At 40.2% G+C, this 18,117-nt stretch overlaps 2 protein-coding genes across 5 annotated transcripts; one reads left to right on the forward strand and one right to left on the reverse strand.

Annotated features, from left to right (window-relative positions):
* Nucleotides 1–618: 618 nt before the first annotated feature.
* MAIP1 (matrix AAA peptidase interacting protein 1) lies at nucleotides 619–6,940 on the reverse strand. The gene is made up of 5 exons (XM_054209874.1): nucleotides 6,578–6,940; nucleotides 5,083–5,154; nucleotides 3,201–3,327; nucleotides 1,878–2,028; nucleotides 619–891 (listed from the first exon to the last, which is right to left on the reverse strand). The coding sequence occupies exons 1-5, from the start codon at nucleotides 6,905–6,907 to the stop codon at nucleotides 813–815; spliced, it is 759 nt and encodes a 252-aa protein (XP_054065849.1). The 5' UTR covers nucleotides 6,908–6,940; the 3' UTR covers nucleotides 619–812.
* A 244-nt stretch (nucleotides 6,941–7,184) lies between these two features.
* Nucleotides 7,185–16,832, forward strand: TYW5 (tRNA-yW synthesizing protein 5). 4 transcript variants are annotated; one of them, XM_054209870.1, is made up of 8 exons: nucleotides 7,185–7,318; nucleotides 8,496–8,650; nucleotides 11,599–11,668; nucleotides 12,573–12,617; nucleotides 13,138–13,275; nucleotides 13,984–14,071; nucleotides 14,590–14,706; nucleotides 16,457–16,832. In XM_054209870.1, exons 1-8 carry the CDS (start codon nucleotides 7,232–7,234, stop codon nucleotides 16,711–16,713), a joined length of 957 nt encoding a protein of 318 aa, XP_054065845.1. In that variant the 5' UTR covers nucleotides 7,185–7,231; the 3' UTR covers nucleotides 16,714–16,832. The 4 variants fall into 4 exon arrangements, with proteins under 4 accessions (XP_054065845.1, XP_054065846.1, XP_054065848.1 ...); XM_054209871.1 differs by lacking the exon at nucleotides 7,185–7,318 and adding an exon at nucleotides 7,338–7,498; XM_054209873.1 differs by lacking the exon at nucleotides 7,185–7,318 and adding an exon at nucleotides 7,528–7,550.
* Nucleotides 16,833–18,117: the final 1,285 nt, after the last annotated feature.

The following is an 18,117-nucleotide window of genomic DNA, read 5'->3' on the forward strand; positions in this document are numbered from 1 at the left end:
TAATCTGATAATTGGGAAATCGTTAAGTTGCAAGATCTAATTTTAATGATTTGCTCATTTTTTCAACAAGCATTTCAGACTTCATTTAGTTTCACTGTCAAGTCCTCTTTTAAATTAATGTTTTCTTTCATTTTTTCTTTCATAAACCTCTAAAATTGCAATTGCCTGTACGGAATTCCTGTAAGGAATGTTGGTTTTATTTACAAAAAAAATAAATCTTTGATCCATTTTCTCAGTGCAATGCTAGAAGTTATTTTTTTCAGTCCAATCCTGTACCAAATACTGATATTGTCTCTAACATTCTTAATCTCAAATATATTCAAAAGCAAGGTTACCTCAAAATGAACCGCTGAGGCTAGACAATCTAAGAAGTCCATCTACCTCTATTTCATCTTGCATATTATTCAATTATATATTGTACCGTCCCTAGGGAAAAAAGAAACATACGAAAATAACTCAGAAGGGCCACCAGCCACAAAAGTGTTGTTTGTCTTCAAGTAGTACCATTTCTTCTCAGAATGTAAGACGTCGACATACCCGTAATACTGGCTTGCGTGAAACTGCACTGTGTAAATGCCTTGAATGAGCATTAGTACCAATTAAACTTGTACTAGCCTGTTCCAGGGAAAAGGCTTTATTGTGATGCTGCAGCACAGTGTAAGTTTCAGAAACAGTTCTGAGAAATCAAACATACAAAATTCACTCCTCTTTTGGAGAAGGCAGGAAGGGAAAAAAAAAAAAGACCAAAAAAAGCCTGATATTTGTTACATCAGAACATTTACAATGGTACATAAAAAGACTGTATAAGGCATTCATTCTAATAGCCTTGGATGTTCAATCCGTGTAATAGTCCAGTCTGGTTTTGCTCCTTCTGTAAATTCCCTTTGGAACCTGGAAAAGAAAAAACAGTAAGTGAAGAGTTGTTAAAATTTACTTTATCCTTAAAGAGCTACTAACACCAACAAGAAATCATAAGGATATATTTAACTTCCAAGTTATTCCTGTAAAAGCTCCTCAGACTCTGATGCTTAGGCCCCAAACGGAAGATCAAAATTAATTCTATAGAAAGAAATAAAGTGCACTGACTTGATAGCAGATCAGATCCCGCAGACAGGATCAAGCAGCAACAGTATAGACCCTGATATCAAGAGAGCACCCAGTTTTCATAGCAGTAACTATGAATATAGCTTTGTGGCAGATCTTTATCTCTAAATAAAGGCTTTCATTTAATGGCATGGTAACTGCCTTGTAAAAGGAAATCACATACTACACATTCTACCTGAAAGTTTTCATTTTTACTGAACTATATCTTGAAAAGTAATATATTTTCAGAAATACATCAAAGATCAAGCTAACAGTAGTACTGAATTATTTACAAGCATTTATTTACAGACATTACTTACAAGCATTTCTACGAAAATTCATCTGCCTAACATGTGCTTTGAGGGCCTGGATCAGAGTGGCATGAATTATCTGAACACCAGATGATGCTCGCTTTGTTACGCCTTTCTGCAGAAAGCATTTGGCTAAAAAAATTTCCTCTTTCATGAGCTACTTTTTCAGTTAATTGCAGTTCTGACTTCTCTGTGGGAAGCGACAAGTCAACAGGTCCACATTTGACTGCTTAGCTTAACTGCACTGCCGTTACCTCAACTCAGAAGCAAGGTAATAACATAATGATTTTAAGGTGTATTTCAAAAATTTTGCCCTAGTATAAAAACTGGAAAGCTGGATGAGAGCTAACTTAGATTAGAATCAAGGTAAATTAAAACATACCAAGTTCTGCACTGTCACAGTGTGAATACTTTCAGTTCCCAAACTGCTTTCCACACAGCTAGCCTATGTATACGGAGAAAGAAAAGGACAAGTAAACTTACTCATAGTTTGCTGTTAAAAGATGTCTTTTTTCTTTTGTGCTTTCATCTCCAAACACAATCTGGAAAACTTTGGTTTCCCCTGGTACTTCATCAGGTAGGTTAGCACCATTCAGATACCAGAAACGCATCAGGATACTAACAAACTTTCTTCCTGTTGGAAATAAATCAAAGCATAAGGTAGATCTCATTTTTCTCATTGGTCAAATATTCCTATTTGCTATCTAGCATATATTCTAGTGAGACCCTGGAAGGGCAGCTGACTTCAACCATAAGGAATGCATGATAGAATAACGAACAATAAAGGTATTTAAAGCCATATTCATGCTGTTTAGCAACAATAAAAATACACTGTAGAAAGGTATGTATTTTACCATGAGTATTATGTGACACTGTACATAATCAAACGATACCAAAAAAAGCTGGTTACCACAAGGTCCAAAGACAACCACTGACACTACAAAAGTATGTAGAGTAGTGTCCTGGTTTCAGCTGTGATAACACAGCTAATTTTTTTTCTAGTAGCTACGGTGTTTTGGATTTAGTATAATAATGCTGATAACACATATTGTTTTAGTTGTTTGTAAGTAATGTTCTTATTAGTCAAGGACTTTTTCAGCTTCCCATAAAAGCTGAGAGGGAGCATAGACAGGACAAGCTGGCCAAAGGAATATTCCATACCACAGAAGTCATGGTCGATATACAAATGGGACATGGCCTGGGGGCAGGAATCCACGATCTCTGCTTGGGACAGGCTGGTTAATCATCTAAACCATCTCAACTGTGTCTGATAGTGAAGTGAGCACATAATACTGGTATTCAACCAAAAGAAAAACTTGTTTGAGCTCAACACTAGCTTAAAAAAAAATTAAAAAAATCAAGAAGTCCTAGAACAAAGCATATCCCATGAAACCAGAATAAAAGTGAAGATATCAAAATTTAATTCATTATCCAGCCTTCACTATCCTTCTTGGAAGACGTATTTTCATTGCTGAAGCAACATCTTTCTGCATATAGTAGAATAATTGTTTTTGAGTGGTTTGAGATTGCTAAGGATTAATAATGTAAAAATCTGAAATTGCAAAAGAAGAGGAATGGGCAAGACCTAAACAGAAGTCAAAACAGTACCATGACTTACTAACAATAACCTCTCAAGTTCTGGTTTAAAAGGCAATCAGGGAATTACATACAAATTAACTATAAACAGAAGAACAACAAACGAGAAACAGTACTCAAAAACACATCTGTAGGGAGAATGTCTGCTTAGCAGCAAAATCAGGAAATAAGACTGCCCATTGCTGAAATGTTTTAGAATTCTAAACATACCATCATCATCATAGTAAATGCGAACATCTCCTTCTGTTGTGTACATGATTGCATCAATGTCAGCTGCTAAAGCATCCCTGTGGCTGTCAGGGAGCAAAGAAATCTTCTCCTTCAGCACCTGAAGTACCTAAATTCAGAAAAACTGTTAGTTTTTCATTAGGAAATTGAAGTAACACTCTTTTCTACTGCAGTTTATAAAAAGAGCTACATTGCTAAAACATTTGTATAACATATACAAGAGCAGAACTGAAAAAGCACTGGGAAGTTTGGGCACTCTCAAATCCTAATTCAGCGATAGTAAAGAAGATCCATTTAATGCTCAAACCAATGAAAACAAAGTATTTAAAAATGTTTAGAAAAGGTATTGTCAAAACAGGAGTTGCAAAGCAAGGCATGTAAGCCCAGAAAATACCAATTAAGCTTGCTTCCACAATCATACTTACATTCTGCCTTCTCACCGCTGATTTGTCACTATGTATTAGCTTTTGATTCAATTATTTCTTAGTTATCTTTCACAAATTTCTTTGAAAATCAGTTCCATTACCACTAAGTTTATCTTTGCCACTTTGTGATCCACATTTCCATTAGAAAAAGTTTATACACCATCAGAAAAGACTGAAAAACCATTGCTCTGAGACTTACGTTCCACATCGCGTTCACATATTGAGTGTCCTAAGATCTGCACAGCTGTGTTAAGTAGGAAAAGGGTGTGGTGCACGAACTGAACAGGGGCATCACCTCAAACACCACACGAGAAAGACACATGAGAAAGGAAGGATGAGGCTGTGCAGCACTTATTTTTAACTCATACTCAGTCTTTAGCCTAACTTGAATTGCCATTTTTAAATAACAAACAAATCCAGAGGTCACGTGGAAACAAGAGGTGATTTTCACTAGAACACATTGGTTTCTAGTACATTTTGCCAGTATAAAATTCACTGGCCAAAACAATAACAAATTTATGTGTTATCACAGCCTCAGCCACTACACTCTCATTACACGAGGTCTCTGGATTAATGTTAACTCAATCACCTGAAGGTTTTAAGATGAGCAGAGGAAGAGGAGATGCTCTTTCAAAACAACTGTAAGAAACAAACTCACATTTTATTGCTATCTCTGCTCAGAGACAGGAGGCAAGATTGTCCAGTGGGGATGCACTACAACAGCACCAAAATTTTTGCTGCAAAGTCATGGGTGGCAATAGGGCAGGCCAAGCTGACATCCAGTAACAAGGCAGACATAGACCTGAAGTATCTCCTCCACTTGATTCTGATGCATCTGCTACCTCCATACCCTGGGAAGGCCAAGACAACTTCAGCGATTAAAAATTCATAAAAACAAAGAACACGCAGCACCGATGTTTAACCACCCAGGCCAGCCATATCCCTGAGACCATGACACAACACTGAGGCCTTCCAGCTGAGACCAGTAACTGGCTGTATGATCTGCTTGGGGGTGGGAACGTATTAGTGGAGCAGGGATGAGCACACAGCAGTTTCTTTCTTCATCTGAATTATGGTGCACAGACCGAAAGCATCAGCTATCTGCCTACACCAACAAAGGTACGCAGTTCCGCCTGCCATCCAGAAACCGCTGCCTTTCAATCCTTTCTGGTACGCCAGCAATCTTCTTGGCAATTGGCCCTAATGCTCAATGGCAATAATATTGGTTTTTTTTTTTCAATACAGTAACTTCAAATTAAGTCTCCTGCCTTGACGTTACAGATAAAAAAGCTGCAGGACAGACAATTACCTTGTTCCACGCTATGGTTTGTTTCCCAAATTAAACCAAACTGTCAGTATCTGTAGATAATGACAGGCTGAACACATGTTACTTTGTAAGGGAAAATCAATTGGTAGAATAAGAAATGGAAAGCATTTACCTCTGCTGATACAAGTTCATCCAGCAGGTCAAGTTTACGCTGAGACAGCAGCTTTGAAACAACACAAAAGGCCTACCACAAAAAAAAAAAAAAAAAAGAGAGAGAGAGAGAGAGAAATACATGAACAAATAACACTAGGTTGGTCTATTTTTCAGACAAATCCATCATTATGTGACAAGCTACCTGAAGATTTCATGATTTAAGATTTCAATGTTTGCAGAGTATATCACCGTTGAGATGGATGCCCTCAAGCATTAAAAAGGTGATTACGTGAACAGATAAAACCCAAAGTTTCTTTCCAATCCGTCATTTAAAGCATCAAACCTTTTGATAACAGGCAAGTGAACGCACAGCTTACTAAAAAGCATTACAGTAATCCATATGAGTTGGTTTTACTCTCTTTTTGATTATTCAAAGTCTGTGTCTATCCATGTCATTATTTTGTTCCCCTGCCCCTTTTTGCAGCCTGTCTCCTGGTTTCAGTCAAAACAGAAGCTCTGGTTTATAACAAATTTCTTTATAAATCTGGCTTAGTTTCTAAACTCCAGGAAACTCAACTCCCCTTCTCTTCTCAATTTTGCAGATATAATTACATATATACAGTAATGCCTCTACATACTCAAATACTACACTTGTGAAATGCTGATAAGAGTGTTAAGGCTCTACACCAAGTGCAAACAAACAAAAAAACACAGTAAGGTAAAAAAGGTAGTTCTGCAAGCATGGCAATGAATTCAGTGTAGGGTTTTTTGTCTCTCTTAAATTGACCTTAAGCATTTTAATGTTTGGTCCCCTACCACTTGTTTTGGTTTTCGGGTTGGTTTTTTTTTTTATTATTTGTTCTGGGGTTTTTGTATTCTTTTGTGATTTTGTTTTTTGATTTTTTGTTTTTTTGGGTTTGTTTTTTTTTTAGGAAATACAATTTCACAGCAGGTAACTCCGTACTTCTTACATTATTAGCTTTGTGATCATTACCTCTTTGACACATTCTGTTGACAAAGCTTATTGGGTTCAAAAACGTGGAGAAACAAATATATGTACCAGCTCTACACCTGCCTAAACTTTGTCATTTTAGGGAAAACCAGGTAAAATGAGGCACATTTCCACTGGCACTTCATACTACTTTGGGGCATGGCTAAAACACCTCATTTTAATTCTGGAATCCGGGAAAAGAAAACAAGAAAAGCCTGAAGAAAAGCGCATCTCCGGTTGTTCTCACCTCCTCCAGAAGCGAGGTACTTGGGAGCCCAAAGTGGGCAAACTCCACCTATTTCCCAGAGGAGTTTCAGAGAACCGAGGGAAGGCAGGCGCTAGGATGTCCGCACGGGCGATCAAGCCCGGGCACCGGTAGCCGGCCCCGGGGAGCTCGGCAGGGCGGCCCTGAGGCGCCGGGGCGCAGCCAGGGCGGCTGGGACACCTTTCTCCTCAGGCCGGCCGGCCCTTCTCGTCTCCCTGAGGGGAAAAGCAGCACCGCCGCCGCCCCTTCGGCGCTCACCTGCTTGGCCCCACGGGTGAACTCCTCCACGCTGAACTCCTGGTCGAAGTAGAGGCGGATGAGGAGATAATAGAAGCGGGTACGGAGCCAGGCGATGGGGCTGGTGATCCTCACCACCAACACCCGCCGCTGCGGACCCTCGGCCTCTGGCCCCTGCCCGGCGCTGCTGGCGAACCGGGCGGTGGGCCGGAGCCCGGCCAGCGGCAGGGCCGAGGCGGCGGCGGGGGGCAGCGGCGGCAGCAGCAGCAGCGGGGGAACGCGGGCCGCCCCCGGTACCATGAGGGCGCGCGCCAGCCAACGGCCACAGCCGGGAGCCGCACGCAGCGCCATGATGGCCGCTGTCCCCCCGCCCCGTCCCGCCCCGTCCCGTCCCGTCCCGTCCCGTCCCGTCAGTCCGGCCGCGGCGCCTGCTCCGCGGGAAACAAGGACGTCCTCAGGAGGCGGCGGAGGTCCCGGTGACCGGCGGTTCCGATGGCGCCGGCTCGGAGGAGCGTGGAGTCAGCGCGGAAGCCGTCTCCCGGCGAAGAGAGGAACCCGCTGCCTCCCCGGCCCCTGCCTAGCGGTAGGCGGCGGGGAACGTTTCTGCCGCAGCTCTGCTTCCCGGGGGGAGCGGCGGGAGAACGGACGCGGGTCGCCGGGGCGGAAGCAGCGGCCATGGAGCGGCGGGAGCAGCCGGTGGTGCCGGTCGAGGTGCTGGCGGCGGTCACGCGGGAGCGGTTCCTGCGGGATGTCTACCCCCGGGTACGGCTCCGCGCCTCCCGCCGGGGCGCACCCGTGGCGTGGGCCTCTGGGGCCGCTGCGGGCCCGGGGCAGCCGCCCCGTCGCTGGGTGGGGTGAGCGGGGCCGCGCTGGAGCGGGCCGGGGCAGGAGATCGTCTGTGACACCGTCTCGCCCGGCGGAGCTGGTGGTGGCAGACCGCAGGTTCGGGGTGTGATGCGATCCCTGGGAGGTGTCGTGAGCCATTAAATTGAACGTGAGCTGAGGAGCAAGGGGCGTCTGCGGGCAGATCTCTTCTGGGCTGCGGAAAAGCTCAGAGAGCTGATCTCTCTCCGAGTTAATTTTCTTTGTCAGTGTTTAAAAAAAGTGTGATTGCTGGGTTTGGTGCTTTGTTGTTGCTGCTTCCTTTTCCCTCCGAGGTCCTGATTCAAAGCAAAAGTGTTTTTCTGCTGATTTTTTTTGTGTGTGCTGGATCAAACTCCCAAGTAACAGGCGATAGGGCAAGAGGAAACAGCCTCAAGTTGCACCAGGGGAGATTTAGACTAGCTATTAGGAAAAATTTTTACACTGTAAGAGTTATTAAGTATTGGGACAGGCTGCCCAGGGAAGTGGTTGAATCGCCAGCCCTGGAAGTATTTAAAAGATGGGTAGACACAGTGCCTAGAGATATGGTTTAGTGATGGTTTTTGTCAGAGTTAGGTTGGTGGTTGGACTAGATGATCTGAAAGGTCCCTTCCAACCTAGGCGATTCTATGATTCTATGAAGCCTTTTCATGGTTGTCAGCATCAAGGGGCCTTAATATATGTGGAAAGAGCTTCGTGAGAATGTATAGCACCACCATAGCTCCCAGTCTACACCTTAACGGTAGGGTCTTTTGTCTGTTTTCTGCTGAGCTCTGGCTAGAATGACTAAAATGATTCCTTAGCCTGGCTAGATTACTCAATGGCCCCAGCACAAAATTGAGTGTTAAAATTGTCTTTGCCTCTCCATAGCCATAACAGTCCCATGATCTACTGCATTTTGTTTCTATTCAGCATTCTGATTCACTTTGTTCATTTGCGAACAGATCAGTTGTGACTTCGTGCAGCAAGTCCTGATATTCAACTGACTTGTTTGCGTGTACTTTGAAAAACTAATTCTGATTTTTTTTCCACTGGATGCTACAATCATTTCACTGTTGAATTTTTATTTGTTCCCTAGAGAATGCCAGTAGTACTGAAAGGAATGGAACTGGGTACTTGCACAACCAAATGGACAGCAGATTACTTGAGCCAAGCCGAAGGATCTAAAGAAGTAAAGATTCATGTTTCTGCAGTGCCACAGATGGATTTCCTCAGTAAGAACTTTGTGTATAGGTACTTCATCCCAAGGCCTCTTGTATTTTAAAGGCATGTGCTTGTAACTTTCAAACAAACAGTGCATCTGTTTGAAGCTGAGGGTGAAAATATGAAGATACTTTGTGAAAACTTTAAGTTACCGATCAAAGTGCTGTCCTTGATTTCCCCATCTTCTTTTCATTCCATAAATATCTCAACACCCTGAATGGGTGTTTCACTACAGGGTGGAAGGAGGAGACAAGCAGGGCCTTAAAAGTGATGGCATGAAGCAGTATTTTGACAGAGCACTCCTGTAGGAAATTTGAGCCTGGCATTTGCTGGTGTTAGTAAAAAAAAAAAAAACACCACCAAAAAACCCTTGATACTAGATGATATGCTATTTTGTTCTAATTATATGATGTGTTTTCAATGTTACTGAATAGTGCTAGTTTCTGACTCACCATGTGTCTGAACCTCTTTGAATGCTGGCATGTGGCAGGCATGCTATTCCACTGTAGAGGGATGTTACTAATTAAAACCAAGCTCATTTCAAAGTTAGCATGTGCAGTTCTCAGAATGTTCAAACTACTGGATACCACACATTTCACCAGCTCTTTAATCTTGATGTGGGTCACATAAACTCTTGATCTCCTCTGAAGTTCCTCTCCTGTAGTTGCCAAAACATTTCTTCAGAGTTCATCTAATCTCAGTCATTGTGTTGCTCTTCAAGGGTAAATGCCTTTATTTCAGTTGTCGTTTGTTTTCCCTAAGTGGGAACAAGATGTGTTCAGTCTGTTAAACTTTTAAGAAGGCTGAAGCGTATGCTCTAAGTGTAAATAAGCTGCAAGTCTTTATGAGTGGAGCCTGTTGTTCAGAGGGAAAAAATGCCGTATAATCATGCTATTCTCTGCTCACTGCATAATGAACTTTTGATTCTTTGAAGTTAGGTTGTACTTGAATGACTTTGCCTTATCTGCATATTTCCTTTTCCCTGCTATATTTTGTTTCATATTATACTATCTCTTACTGTGAGTTCACATACAGTCGATCCAACATGCTAGTTTTAGCAGGTTTGCAGACAGCCACATGGAGGTGCTCTGACGACGCTTCATTATAGTAGGTATTAGTAATTTCACCTACTTCACTTGAAATTCAGGAAGCTTTGACCCTTTCTACAGCAAGCCCCTCATTCTAAGGTGAATGGAGAATAAGTAGAACTAAAAGCATAGAAACACTGAGGATTTAATGTGCAGTTCCATGATTTTAGACTGATGCGCATGAGTAGTACTGCAGTCCTGTTGTAAGTTGCATGCTCCTACCCCCTTCTTTGTGTTGATTCTGGAGCTCATTCAGCCACATTGTGATGTGCTGCAGAAATCTGATTTTTTCTGCTGTTTAGCTTTGCTAGCAGGTTCACCATGAGGTCAGATGAGTGCCAGTGCTAGCATAAGGGAGGAGATGGGATGATTAGGGTAGACAGCATGCTCAGAGCTGTGGCAGCACCAGCACGCATCAGTTTAAGCTGTCGTGGAGCCGTGCTCTCACTTTTCTTCAGTAAATGAACACGATATAACAGTTCAGCTGAAGTTAGAGGGTTGGGTTTTGTTTGTTTGTTTTTCCATTTATTTCAATGTCTGTTTTCAATTTTCATTTATTTCAAGCCTAAAATGTTTAGAGAAGTGCTCCAAGTGCTGTCACATGCAGGTCACATTCTGGTAGAAGGTGTAGCTTTGGGTACTTGGTGGTAGCTCTGAAATGTGATGTTTACTTGCAGCGTATTTGTTAGCTAGTGACAATGTGAGATGGGAGTTGAATGAACATAGCATTGAATTCATAACATAATATTGATAACAATGAATGCATGTTGTATTACTACTTGTGCTTGGTTTGCCATTCAGCCATGAACTGATGCCAAAATCTGTAATCCTTATGAAAAGCTCCTGTTATTTAAATAAATATCTAACACTTTTTATTGACTTCAAAGGGACAGGCTCGAATGCCCAGTGATTCTTTTTGAATCTTCTGAAGTTGTATTTAATAAATTCAAGGAAAACTGTAAAGAAACACTGGATAATACCAAGATTCCTGTGTTTTGCAGATAGCACATATTTAAAAAAATTAAAATAACTGAAATAAATCTTAAAGATTTACAAATGAAGATAGGTAGCTGTGTTCATGCACAAATTCATAGCAGAAAATGCGTAGATATAAACATATGTATATCACTAGCAGTAGTTTTCTTGATGCTAAGCTTTTCTGCAAATTTATAAAAACGTACAGTAAAAAGCCTAAAAATTACACTGTTAGAGAAATAGTCTAAGCAAGTACTGTCAGGCATTGGCCACAGTTGGAGTCTAATTTGACTGGGAAGAAGTTTCGTACACTGTGACTCAAACGATTCAGGCCTCTTGAGCTTAAGAGGGGATCGTATCAAAGTGTATAAATAGCTGATGGAGGGAGTAAAGAAGATGGAGCTGGATTCTTCTCAATGATTTATGGTGACAGGACGAGAGGCAATGGGCACAAGTTGAAATACAGGAAATTCTGTTAAACTATTTCTAAAAAAACCCCAAACCTTATTTTACAGTGAGAATGGGCAAACAATGGAACAGGTTGCCCAGAGAGGTTATGGAGTCTCCATCCTTGGAGATACGCAAAATCCAACTGGACACTGTCCTGGGCACTCTGCTGTAGTTGACCCTCCTCTTGGCAAGGATCTTCCAGCCTCAGCAATTACGTGATTCTGTTTGGATCTACACTGGGGCAATTTACTAAAGCAGAGAGACTTGTTTTCTGTCTCAGTAGAACTCTTCAAACATCCACTGCAAACACTGATTAGTCACCATATTTAATAAAAAAAAAAAGGCAGCATATTGCGTCTTCAGTTATACTAGATATGGTAAGAGAGCTTATGATTTTAAACCTGGCATTTGGACCATGTGTTGTTACATTGATTCATTGTATAAATTTAAATATTTATATTTCAGAACTCTGCCTTTTGATGTATTTGTACAAAGAGCAGCTGAAGTCAAACACAAGGAGTACTTTCTTTCTGAGGTAATTTCCTTTGTAAGACAGTTACTTGTATTGGTTATTTTGTGAGTATGTGGAGGGGAAAACGGTGGTTTGTAATTTAAAGTCTTACTCCCGTAAAGCACTTGATCTTAGATTTAACTGTTTTGTGTGGCTTGGAGCCACGGGAAAAAATGTGGGGAGAAGACTATTTTTCTTGGAAATTGCTTTCTATGTGTACAGTGTGGTTAACTTCAGTGGTCCTGTTACTGTTAACAAAAACTGCTTACATGACAAAAAATTCCAGCATAAAATTGAGAAATCAAACCTTGCTTTAGAATAACAACTATTGTTTAGGTGTTTTGCTAGAAAGTGTCATGAAGATATTTTAGAGTTTGATTATGTCTTTATATCTGCTATCAAAATAAAAATACAGATTTATTGTAATATAATTTGTGAGTAGCAAATGTGTGGCTGTTCTTTATGTAACTGTTCAAACTAGGGATTTTTCAGGTAACTGTGATTAGGAAGCAAACAGTTTTGAATGCAGGCACGCTTTTCACCTTTTATGCTACATAGAATACGCTAAGTTTTGAAGCCAATTGAAATAGCTTCCTGCATCAGTGTGCTGAAGAACCTTAATTATAATCTGCATTTGCTTTGAATCTGTTCAGTGACAGCAATGCTGAAGCAGTTGACAAGGCTCCCCCTACTTCACTCTTCTACTCTCAGTTAATTAACATTTTTCCTGTTTCTTGAGATGAACAGCAGGGAGCAGTAGAGTAAAGGCAGTAAAACAAAGTAGCTGAATTAGTAAGTGCCATTTATTTGTACCATGTTTTAATGAAGCCCTGCATTAGATTGATGAAAATTCGGGCTCTGTGTGTAAGTGTGTTTGTAATCCATATTAAAAAAACAAAAAAACTCTCTTTTTTTGTTTTCTCTTCAGGATGAAAAGTACTATTTGCGATCAGTGGGTGAAGATGCTAGGAAGGTGAGTTACTTGAGATTACAGTTCTAATATTGTAAAGTAGCAGTTTAGGAATATTTTTTAAAGCCTGTTGTCATCTGCTGGCTGTGTAGTGCAGGCATGCAACTTGTTATGGTCACTTGGCCTCTGAATCTGACTGGATTTAGGTCAGAATATTAAAACTAAATGTCTAAAATAGTTGCTGTTATACCAGAGCTTAGCTGATCGCTGAAGAGTACATTCCTCACCTCCCATTCTTTACCTTTTGTTGTAAACTAAAATGAAAGGATTTCTGATGATCTCTTACTTCTTCAGTGTGATTTCCAGCAGCCACAGTTCAAAGCAGCTCCCTGGCTGTTCTTTTTAATATCATTGAGCAAGTCAACACCGAAAGGGTGACCACCAAAAAGCATTGCTATTTTCAGCTATTTGCCAATGCTGAAGTTCTGCCCCCATGTTTCCCCCCATGGGAAACGATAGTGAAGTGCACCCTTATTTAAGTGTACATATAGGTTCTCTAAGAGTTATGTCGTTTTTGTTTCAGGATATTGCAGATATCAGAAAGCAGTTTCCTATTTTGGCAGAAGATGTTCATATTCCAGAGTATTTCGAGAAGGAACAGTTTTTCTCTAGTGTCTTCCGCATCAGTTCAGCCGGATTACAATTATGGACACATTATGATGTAGGTAATACAATTGTTTAGCATAAAATGTTGCAGAATACAATACAGAGTTGAGATATTAAGGTGCAAATCTCTAACAAAGATCTGTTAATGACAAACGTCACATATTTTTTTACTGTTTTGAGTTTCAGTTAAAAATCTGAAACACGGTAACTTTCAACATTTGCGTCTTCAAGATTACCTTCATTTTTTTTTTATTCTGATGGCCAGATTGTTGGTAATTCTAAATAAATTTATTTATAAGCAAAATAGGTTTTTTGCATTATAATTAGGAAAAAGAATCCTTTATCAATAGCAAGTCAGCAAAGGGAAGTAGAGGTAGCACTGAAAAAGAAAAGGAATACCAAATATACTTCATGTTATATTTTGCTGGTTTATATGTCTGAAGTATGGTATGTCTTTGTGTTTTAAGATGGAAGAATTTGAACCCCTATTTAAGGAGAAACATAAAGTTGTTGGAAAGCAATATTGTCTTTCCAAATACACTATTTGTCAAGAATTTGCAGCTAAGGGGATAAAGTAACTCACATTATTGATTTTTTTTTTCTTAGATGAACTATATGTGGAAGCTCTTTTAACATATGAATTCTTAATATATGAAGGTTTTAATAATTCCCTCTGTTAAGCTCATGATATTTTAGATTAGTTGCAGGCTATGTATTCATTCTTAACTCTGGGCTGACATCTGTCTTACTATGCTTATTCCAGGTAATGGATAACTTCCTAATCCAAGTAACAGGGAAAAAACGAGTTGCTTTGTATAGTCCTCGAGATGCTCCGTATTTATATTTGTCAGGTATGCATATCACATTTATGTAGTTCAGAATTTGGTGATTGTTGTTGCCTTTTCAGCTCACAAGTTTTGCACTGTACGAAAAAAAATCACTAACAGACAGTTTGATATAAAATGAGTCATTTCATCCTGTAATTCTGATGCTGTTTGCTTTTGGTCAAAGCCAATTACTGAGGCAGGTTAGGAAATTTGCAAAGGAACACAGCAGCTTTGCCAGGTTCTGTTTTCAGCGCCTAACTGTGTGGAGTGCTCTGTGTGGATTCAAAATGGCGTTTTAAATGTCAGGTGAAGTGTTTTTTAGTGTTAATAAGGTTGCAGTTACAGGAGAGAGATAGACAGCAGGAGAACATGTCTCTTCAGTAAATAAGGACTGCCATCAGGTTTCCCTGGTTTTTAGAAGATTACAGAACAATAAACCAGTACTAAATTTGATTCAAGAACTGCTATTTCCAGCAAAGTGATAATGCTTTGTTACTGTTGGAAGAGTAGGAATGTTTCATTACTTCTGAAAACTTCCCTAGGTACTAAATCAGAGGTGCTGGATGTGGATAACCCAGACTTAGAGAAATATCCCCTTTTTGTGAAAGCCAAGCGCTATCAATGTTTTCTGGAAGCAGGAGATGTGTTATTTATTCCAGGTAAGTAACAAATAGTTCCTGACCATGTTGTGTTTTTAAGGAGTTTTGTTTGCAATTTTTCATTTGTAGGGATGGTAAGAGGTTACTAAAGCATTTGTGTTATAAGTAGGAGCATCTTAAGACATTAGCAAAACTTGTCTACTTCTCCCATCTGTACTAATTAGCCTAATAAAAGGTATTATCATGTCTACCTACAAATCTTACCTTCCTTCAAGATTACACTGTATGCTTCTGAATTTGTGTCTTTTAATAGATTAGCACTATAGAATCAACTTGTGAAATCTGAAATTACTTCAGTGACCTGCGTTTTCTAGTGACAGAATTTGAGTGAAGTAACGTTGTTCTTCTGTAGCTCTGGCACTTAAGAACTGCGAGGCACGTGATTTGAAGAGAATTATGGATGATACAGCTATTGGGCCGTTCAGAAATTTATGATTACCTTTGGGGAATGGAAAGACAAGTCCTAATCATTTTTCTGCACGAGCAGAAAATATAAAGCTGCTTCCTGGGCTGAGATAACAATTCTGGTGATCAGAGAAAGGCATTTGAATTACTCCTATTGAACTATTCCTACTTACTAATTTTTTATTTTTATTCATCGTGAGCTTGTGGCAAATACTTATTCTGTTGCTTTTCGTATTGTCTGGGCACTATAAACAGGCCCATAAACAAGAAGACAGTAGCTTTTTAGGAAAATTTAAAATAAATTCTTAGCCTTGGACCTGTTACTTAATTTTGAAATTACCATTTGTGTTTCTGAAGGCACTTTTGGTTACAGTTAGTGAAAGGTATGTATGTCACACTGGTGCTAATGTCAGCATACATAATTTCTGGTTTGTTCTATGCAGTACGGATTCTAGTTTGTCTTTGCCAGGAGGTGTGCTGGTCCAAACTTCAGAAACACTCAGCACTTGGAATGACTGGGGAGTGTAGGGATTTTTGAGTCCAGAGAATGGTACTAGCTTTTTCAGCCTTCTGGGATGCTAGTCGCTGAAATAGAAGATGTTCTTTGAGAAATGTGTGTGGTTATTATGGAGAAGGTAGAAGGAGCCCCTTTTCCTAACCTGAAAGAAACTTCTTGTTCATTTCTTAGAGTAAGCTTTTCCGATGTCTTCAGCAGCTAAGCTGCAATAAGCACAGCATTCAGTCTTTTAGCTTAAAATTGAAATAGGGTAAATATGCCATATTAAACTTATTTAAAAAATGTACTCGATGAGGCAAAAATGTCTTTGCTTCCTTATGACAGCCATGATGCTTCAGTTGGAAAGCCTCGTGACTTTACTATGAAAAGATAAATAACTTGCATGTGTGACCTGGCTGACACTGGTGGTTTACATTCATGCTTGGACAATCTGTGCAGGGTTAGGGACTAAATAGAAATAGATAAATAGAATAATAGATAATTGAAACAGAAAATAGATATCTGCATTCAGAGTAGAGATGAGTGAACAGTGAAAATGTCTTATTTTCATCCTACACATGCTTATTGCTTGTTTACCTTTGAGTATCTTTATATTTCAGCAATTGTTACTTTTGTGTGAAGTTATAGATTGATGTGAATGTCTTGAAGAATTCCTTAAATTTGGTACAATGTGATATATTCAGGGATTAATATCTATAAATAAACAAAAAATACAGTAGTTAAGGCTTTTCTTCAACTATATTTAGTTTGGATGATTCTGACACTTGTCACGAGTCACATGGAAGTTTCAGATAATAGTTTTCATTTTAGACATTCTTCTTTCTACAGCTTTGTGGTTCCACAATGTAATTTCTGAGGAATTTGGAGTGGCACTGAATGTCTTTTGGAAGCATCTTCCTGCTGAGTCTTATGATAAGAGTGACACTTACGGAAATAAAGATCCCACGGCAGCGTCTAGAGCTATACAGATCTTGGACAGGGCCTTGAAAACACTTGAAGAACTACCTGAGGAATATAGGGATTTTTACGCACGGAGAATGGTGTTACGCATCCAAGAAAAAGCTTATAGGAATGATTGTGGGTAAAATAACACATTGTAATTCAGCAACTCCTGTGAAAGTAGAGAATCGTATGTTAATATGGAAACTGGCCATGTGTACATATGCATGCTTTCTGTAAGACTAATAAAAACTGTGTTGATAAACTTTGTTATGGATGAATGTTTATCTTGTAGATTTTTTTCCTTTTTTTTCTTCATGTGCAGTGAGTGCACAGTCTGCTTGAGGCACACATTTGCAGTGCCTGCAGTTACTTTACTTTTTTGGAGTGTTCTACTTAATTTTTTCTGAACAACAGTTTTGATATCTGGGCTGGGCTGACAGCATGCATGCTTAGAAGTAACTGAATGTCTTCCTGAATGCCACCTTGTTTACTAAAGTTTAGGAAAACCATAGTGGTTTCTGAGGAGGTCCGAGAAAGCCGTTGGTGGTGGTTCTAACGGTCATGGTTGTGGATGCCCCATCCCTGGAGGTGTTGAAGGCCAGGGTGGATGAGGCCTCCCATGGCAGGGCAGTCGGAACTAGATGATCTTTAAGGTCCCTTCCAACCCGAACCATTCTGTGGTTCTCTGGTTTCTTTTGGAGTAGTAGCCTGGTAATAAGTGTGGAGAGTTCCTGCTCCCTCTTGTGGTGAAACTGAGAGTGGGCATGGGGAAAAAAAGCAAAAGCTCATCATATAAAGTTAAGTTTAGAATTGTGCAGCCGCTTGGCTGCAAGGTAAATGATTTACACCTTCCTTACCTGAATAAGGTATTGCGCAGGAAACCTTGTTTGTCACTGCCCCAGTGCAGTTGGGCAGCATTGCTGCTTCTGCAGCTGTAAAACATACGCAACTAATGCGCCCGCAAATCCAGCCAGCTACAGTCCTACAATCTGACATGAAGTTCATGGTTCTGAAGTAGATGTAGAATCTATGGGGAGTGGTGTTTGCAATGCATTATGTTACCGTCTGAAAGAGGGTTGCATCACACCTTTTGGGATGGAGCCTGTTGTAGAGGGGTTGTAGATGGTTAGTTTTCAGCAGATTTTGGTGCTTATAAAGGCCTTGTGAAATAAAGATAAGCATTTCACAGAAAAGATAGGTTGTCATTGTCTCTCTGAAATCCCTCTGATGTTATTACTGGTGGTGTTTGGGGAATGCAGCATTTATCTGACATTTAAGTCAGTCTGTTACTTCTAGCAGCATTTTTTTGATAACTGTAACTTGTCAAAAGCTCAGATAAATAGACATGTAGTCTTAATAATGGGCTGGACAAAACTTTCTCCAGAGGAGCAGGGCCTTGCAACGCTGTGCAGATTATTCTAAACCTGTTCTTGGCAGCTCAACACAGTGAAAATAGTCTGCTCCCATGTGAATGGGCACTCAGCCATCTGAATGAATAGGCGTGAATGGAACCAGCCAAGCGATTCTGATGGGCATCATTGTACGTT

This window comes from Rissa tridactyla, chromosome 7 (genome assembly GCF_028500815.1).
Source record: "Rissa tridactyla isolate bRisTri1 chromosome 7, bRisTri1.patW.cur.20221130, whole genome shotgun sequence".
Lineage (NCBI taxonomy): Eukaryota > Metazoa > Chordata > Aves > Charadriiformes > Laridae > Rissa > Rissa tridactyla.

Coding starts and splice junctions, on each gene's coding strand:
- MAIP1 (XM_054209874.1), bottom strand. CDS start 6,907: ATGGCGCTGCGTGCGGCTCCCGGCTGTGGCCGTTGGCTGGCGCGCGCC. Junction 5,155..6,577: donor TCACCCGTGGGGCCAAGCAG/GTGAGCGCCGAA, acceptor TTTTTGTGGTAG/GCCTTTTGTGTTGTTTCAAA. Junction 2,029..3,200: donor CATTTACTATGATGATGATG/GTATGTTTAGAA, acceptor TATTTCCAACAG/GAAGAAAGTTTGTTAGTATC.
- TYW5 (XM_054209870.1), top strand. CDS start 7,232: ATGGAGCGGCGGGAGCAGCCGGTGGTGCCGGTCGAGGTGCTGGCGGCG. Junction 13,276..13,983: donor AATTATGGACACATTATGAT/GTAGGTAATACA, acceptor TGCTTATTCCAG/GTAATGGATAACTTCCTAAT. Junction 14,707..16,456: donor AGATGTGTTATTTATTCCAG/GTAAGTAACAAA, acceptor TTCTTTCTACAG/CTTTGTGGTTCCACAATGTA.